Source organism: Chamaea fasciata, unplaced genomic scaffold (assembly GCF_029207755.1).
Source record: "Chamaea fasciata isolate MVZ Bird 193981 ecotype frontalis unplaced genomic scaffold, bChaFas1.0.hap1 SCAF_30, whole genome shotgun sequence".
In the NCBI taxonomy this organism is placed as follows: Eukaryota; Metazoa; Chordata; class Aves; order Passeriformes; family Sylviidae; genus Chamaea; species Chamaea fasciata.
Genome location: NW_027094115.1, coordinates 2,594,213 through 2,600,689, shown reverse-complemented (window position 1 = coordinate 2,600,689; position 6,477 = coordinate 2,594,213). Strand labels below are relative to the sequence as shown.

The 6,477-nt window shown below is 58.0% G+C and overlaps 1 protein-coding gene across 1 annotated transcript in view; it reads left to right on the top strand.

The window, feature by feature from the left end:
* Positions 1–545: 545 nt before the first annotated feature.
* UNC5D (unc-5 netrin receptor D) overlaps positions 546–6,477 on the top strand; it is an 81,444-nt gene continuing 75,512 nt past the window's right edge. Inside the window, exon 1 of the mRNA XM_066206084.1 lies at positions 546–1,358. Within this exon, the coding sequence (XP_066062181.1) occupies positions 546–1,358 (813 nt within the window). The remainder of the gene's footprint in view (positions 1,359–6,477) is intronic.

The following is a 6,477-nucleotide window of genomic DNA, read 5'->3' as shown; positions in this document are numbered from 1 at the left end:
GGCGTGTCCCAGCACACCTGGGTGCCCCTCCTCCGCCGCACTTTGGGGTGAAGGGGGGAGGGGGGGTCTCGCCTGTCCCCATCCCTCCCCCCCCCACCTGCGCGCGCGCCGCCGGCAGGACCCGCCCCGCGCGCCCCTAATTGGCTGCGGGGGGAGGGGCGGCTCATTAGTGATGCGGGCGCGCGCCGCGGCCCCGGAGTCGGCGGCGGCCGGAGCGGGGAGCGGAGCCCGCACCGCATCCCCGGGAACCGCATCCCGGGAACCGCATCCCCGGGAGCCCGACAGCGCGGGGGACAGGAGCGGGAAAAGCCCCGCACAACCACCCCAAACCCCGGCGAATTCTCTGGCTGGAGCTCGGCTCCGCATCCCGGGGCTCCATCCTCGGCTCCGCATCCCGGGGCTCCATCCCCGGCTCCGCATCCCCGGCTCCACATCCCGGGGCTCCATCCCCGGCTCCGCATCCCCGGCTCCGCATCCCGGGGCTCCATCCCCGGCTCCGCATCCCGGCTCCATCCCGGCTCCATCCCCGGCGCTGCGGGCTCAGCATGGGCGGAGGAGCCCCGCGCCTGCACCGGCGGCTGCTGCCGCTGCTGCTGCTGCTGCTGCTGGGGCTGTGCAGCTGGACGGCGGCGCTGCGAGGTGAGCGGGGCTCGCTCTGCCCTCCCCGGGGCCGGCGAGGGGCGCGGGGGTCGCACCGGGTGCTCCGGGGCCGGGGGAGCGGGAGCGGCGGGGATGGGGGAACGGGAGCAGCGCGGCGCGGGGGGATGGAGGGGACCCGCCGGGAGAAACAGCCGCATCCCAGCGCCGGGAAAAACAACCGCGATCCCACCTACGGGGAAAAACATCCGCGATCCCACCTGCGGGAGAAGCACCCGCGTCCCATCTCGCGGAGAAACACCCGCCCCGCCCTGGGGACCGGAGGCGACGGCGCCGGGATGCGCTGCGGGGTCCGCGCTGGTCTCGGGTGGTCCCGGCGGTGGTCCCGGGATGGTCTCGGTGTGGTCCTGGTGGTTTTTCCGGGATGGATCTGGTGGTTGTTGCGGGCCGGTCCCTGCGGTGGTCCCGGCATGGTCCGGGTGGTCCCGGGTGGTCGCGGCCGTTCAGGTCCCCGGGGCCAGCGCATCCCGCAGGCTGCGGTTGCGGGCGCGGACGCTCCGCGCTGTGGGCGCAGCAGCCCCGGGCAGCCCGCGGGGCTCGGGGCTGCCTCGGGGTCCGGACACCGCTCGGGCCGGGCTCCGGGAGGCTCCGGGACCCCGCGGGCAGCGCGGGCTAGTCCCCGGGGCGATGCGCACACGCGGCCGGAGCTGCTGTCCGTGCGCAAGGCGGGCGCTGGAGATGCTCCGAGTCGGGGTTTTTTGGTGAATTTATTTAACTTTTCCCCCGTAAACCCCCGGAGGGCGGTCACCTCCCCGGGGCACCCGGGCAGAGATGTCACCGGCCCTCGTGGCCCGGTGTCCCGCACCGCCGGCGGGGCTGCCCGGGCTCCTCCGGGCGCTGGAGCTGCGGGGATTGCGGGCTCTGCCTCTCGGAGGAGGCACCCGCTGCGGTCAGGCGGCTCCGGGCTCTTCATGGCAGCTCGTCCCTGCAGAGCGGAGCGATCAGACTTCGCGGCTCCTCACGGAATCCTCTGCCTGGCTCCGGAGCTCTCCCCTCGCAGCCCCGCCGTGTCCGCGCTCCTGTTTTCCCGTGGGTGGGAATCGCCGGGCTCTGCTCTCCGCAGGGCTCTGCTCATCCTCAGGTAGCCACGGGCTGCTGCCAGCTCGCCACAGGTGCTGGAGCCTCCCTGGACACCTCACCTGCCCTGAAATACAAAAAGCCGGGAGGTTTTTGTGCCATTTGCCCTTTTGGGGGTGTGTTGGGGGAAGGAAAAAACCCCAACCAAGCCACAGAACCCCCCCAGCGGTTTATAGGACAGGGACACAAATGGCGGGAGTAGTATGGAAAATGATATTTCCTATTTTTATGGTGCTTTGGTCGAGAAGCATCAGTGGAAACCTCAGTCAGTGCCGGGGGGCTCGGTGCCCTCCTCGCCTCCCACCGGGAGCCTTTGGCAGCTCCTGCTCCGGGGGAAGCGCGGTCAGGGCTGGAATTTCACACCACGGGGCTGTGTGAGGCTCCTGTGGCTGCCAAGTGACAAATCCCAGCTCTTGAATCCAAACCAGGTTGGACGTTCCAGAGGCTGGGGCAGAGTTTTGGGCACGGCTGAGGGGCAGAGCAGCGATTTTGGAGCGATTTTGGGGCGTTTGGGGGGTGGTTTTGGGGCGGTGCTGCCCGGCGCCCACCGGCAGCTCCGGCTGAGGCAGCTCAAGCTCAGCTGCAGCCCCGGAGCTGCGAGGTTTTGGTTTATGAAGTTGTCTCGAAGCCGCCTCGGAGACAGATCGAGCTCAGGTTTGTGTTCTGAGCGGGGATTAAAGACGAATGGAGCTGTTGTGGAAACCCCTGGCATGGCGTTTGAAATCTGCTGGAATGAATAAACATGGATAGCTCTGGGCTGTTGTTTTCACAGGGAAGGAAAAAAATCGCCCAGACGGGCTGGCAACTGGAGGAGAGAGCCGCTGATATTTATTATCTCGCTGATGCCTCCAAACTAATTTTGAGTCGCGCATCTCGGAATGAAGATGTCTGTGAGCACAACGTTAATTCTCTGCTGCGTCTCCATCCCCCAGCCCGGAGCTGTGTCTCACACGGTGCTGAAATCTGAGGGGATTTGGTGCTAAACGAGCGTTTGGGGGGATTTTCCTGCCCTCCCCCTGCCCTGCTGGGGTGTGTGGTGAGGAAATGAAGGCACCTGAAGGAACGGGGTGGCTCTGGAGCCGCTGGAGCAAAGATCTCGGAGTGTTCCTGTCGGCTTGTGGAGTTTAAAATTGCTTTTTTTTTTGCCCTGATCTCTGCTGTTCTGAGAGCTGCTGCGTGTTTACAGCGGCGCTGTCCAGCAGCACCAGCCGGGCTCTGGGGGAAGAGCGCTGGGTGAAAAACAGCAACTCCTGGTTTGGGGTTAAAAACAGCAACTCCTGGTTTGGGGTTAAAAACAGCAACTCCTGGTTTGGGGTTAAAAAAAACAAAGCAGCCTCTGGTTTGGGGTAAAACCAGCAACTTCTGGTCGGGGTTAAAACCAGCAGTTTGGACTGCTGTGGAGATGGGTCTGGCAGGGCTGGGCCGTGCCCAGATTGGCCCTTTAGCCCCATTTAATGATGTACATTAGATGAGGCCGCAATTAGCGCATCCTGAAGGGGCTGGGGTTTCTCTGTGTGCCCCAGGATTCAGCCCCGGAGGCGATTTGGGGGCTGCTGGTGCTGGGCTGTGCCCGTTTCTGCCCCAGGGGGAGGTTTTGGGGTGTTTGGGGCCCCACTGGGGGCACTCAGGTGTCCCTGCATTGATGGATCCGCTCCCCAAATGTCATTGATAGCCCAGCCCTGGGCTTGGCTTTATCCCCGGGCTTTGGGATGAACACAAATCCAGGCACAAACCCACCAGCATCAGACATTTCGGTGCCAGCAGGACCTGGGTGCTCTTGGAGCCTCCCCTGGCTCTGCTCGAGTCCCTCTGTGCAGACAATTCTGCATTTTGAGCTCGTTAGGATGGAGTGTTAATTGAAATACCGACCCCACGCTCTGCTCTCGGCTCCCCCTCCCCTGCCGGGCCTGTGTGGGCTTCTCTGCCAATATTTATATTATTACATTTGTAATTTCCCAGGAAATGAACTTCCCAGGAAATAGAACTCCCTTCCCTGGTGGGTTTAGGAGCTGCCACCTCTGCAGGGTGACCCAGGGGGGCTGGAGCTTCGCTGTCCCTTCCAGGCAGGGACACTGGGGGCTTGGATTGTTTAGTATGATTATTCTCTCCAAACCACGGGGGGATTTGGGGACTCTGGGGAGCAGGGTGGCAAACCTGGGTGTGCAGGGTGCAGGAGCGAGTGGCATGGAATCGTTTTCTCGGGGGTTCTGTTCAGCCCCGTATTTTTCCTGCAATTTATTGCTGCGTTCGTGATGTGCTGTGGCAGAATTTGGGAGAGAATTCAGAGAGGAAGTGGCAAAGCCTGATTTGGACAGGAAGATTTGGCCTGTTTTGGAACACTTTGGTCTGCTTTAGGGGCGCCGACCCTCGTGCTCCCAACGCAGACCAAGTCATTTCTGCTGAGATGGAAAATTCCAGAGCACAGCAGGCCTGGGGGTCAGCGGCTCTGTGTGTGTTTTTCCTGTATTTTTAGCCCTGCTCTGGTGGAAGGTGGAGTCTGAGGGAAGCGGCAGAATGTTGACACCAGAGGCTGCTGTTTCAGAGGCTTTGGGATGCTGCTGGAGCAGATGGTCACATTCATCTGCCTCAAACACCGAAATGCTTCGTTTTCTATTTATACCCTGAATGGTCTGGCTGTGCCATGTGGCCCAGGGCCCCGGGGAGGGTTTGGGACCCTTCAGCTCCCACCAATAAATCACATTTTGGGGCAGGCAGGGGCTCAGGGGTGCCAGGGAGGAGCCTGAGCACCCAGGATTCACCTGCACAGAGGTGATGAAGGGTTCTGTGTCCTCCCTCTCCCCACCCACCCTTTTGTGGCTTTTTGAAAGACTCAAAAATGTTCTCAATGAAGACACTCAAAAACGTTCTCAATTAAGAGACTTTTAATAAGTCCAGTGACTTCCCCAATATTGTTTTGTGCCAAATACTTCCAGGAATTATGTGCAGGGAGTTATACTTAATTACACTTGGACATCATCATCCCCTAATGATTTGTTTATTATTATTATTACTTTTCTGGCTGCTGCTTTGGGTATTTTTGCTTTGGTTTGGTTTTCATCGGGTTTATTTTATGGGTTGTTTGATTGCTTTGGGGTTTTGTTTTGGGGTTTTCTTGTTGGTTTTTTGTTGTTGTTTTGTTTTGTTTTGGGTTTTTTGGGGTTGTTTTGGGTTTGTTTGGGTTTGAGGTTTTTTTTTTGTTGTTGTTGTTGTTTTATTGGTTTTTTTTCCCTTTCAAGAGTGATTTAATCGCTTGTGAATCCCGGTTTTTTCCGCTGGATTAGCGCTGTCAGCGGGTTCCATCAGCCACGACCTCCGCCCTGCGGCCCCTCCCCGGGGCTGGCACCAACTCTGAGCTGTTTAACCGTGACATAATCGTCACCCACGTCTCTGTCCCCGAGCTGCGGCCGCCCCTGGAAATGTCACCGAGTGCCACCACGGGCTGGGCAGTGTCACTGCATCGGCCCCAGGCCGGGCTGTGCCCGCTGCAGACCCTCTGTGTGTGTGTGTGCAGCAGGGCCTGAACCCCCCGGGGCAGCTCCGGGGCTCAGGATCCTTCAGGAATAACCCAGGGTGGGTCCTGTCCTCATCAACAATCCACAGTAAAAATCTGAGTGGTCTGCAGTTGGTGATGATTCCAGGCAGATTCCTGGGGAGGCCTGGCGGTTAAACTTTCGGAAAATGGGGAATTTGGTGGTTTCTGGTGATGTTTTCACAGCGTGTTTGTCCAGGCAGCTTCCTGGGGAGGCCTGGCATTGAAACCTTCAGAAAATGGGGAATTTTGGCCGTTTATGGTGATGTTTTCACGGGGATTTGCCAGTGGCAGGCTGAGGGTTTGAGTTACCAGCAGAAGCTGTGCCAGGGTTGATTTTTGGGCTGGAAAGTCTCCCTTTGCTGAGTGAGGCACAGAAAGCCTCTGCACAGGGTCCCCAGCCCTGGGTCCAGGTGAGTTTTTAGGTTAAAGCTGCTGGGTCAGAGCACAGCAATTATTGGTGGTCAGAGGGAACAAAACCCTTCAGAGCTCAGCCCTGAAAATCCCCATTCCTGCAGCTGCTCTGGCCGTGAACTTCGGGGTTTGTTGTTATTTTTTCTCTCTTTCTCCGTGTTCCCATTCAAGGCAGCGATGCCGTGGGAGGAACGAGGGGGATGAACACAGCTCCGAGTGCAGAACTAATTATTGTCCTTAAAGAAGATTAAAAAAAGGCAAATCGAGTGGCTTGTCCAGGTCCCTTTTATCTGTACCAGGAGCCAATTATTTAATTCAGGATGAAATTGGGTCTGGGCAGGATCAGGACAGTGAAAAGCTGCCCTGGGAACATCTGCTCTGAAAATTCACCTCTGGACCTGGATCTGTTTTCTTCTGATTACTCTGAGCAGATATTTGGCACGTACTAATTAAAACCAATTAAAGCACTTGTTGACCTCCCAAATTGTCATTTATTTATTCACAACAATTTGAATTGCCGCCTCTTTGTAATTTGAACTGATAATTCCACTTTAAAGAATTGAAAATCATCACTGGACTTAATTTAAAGGTGAATAACGTCTGTGGGAATAAATTGCATGAAGCAGTGGTTTCATCAATAACGTGTCAAAAGCCAATCAATACTCGTGTCTCGGAGCTCTGTTAATGGAGGGTGATGTTAAAAAATATAACAACCTTCCTGAAGCACTGAAATTTCCTCCTGCTCTGAACCCCTGGGCCCCAGCTCTGGCAGGGAGGTTTTCCCTGGGAACAAAGTCCTG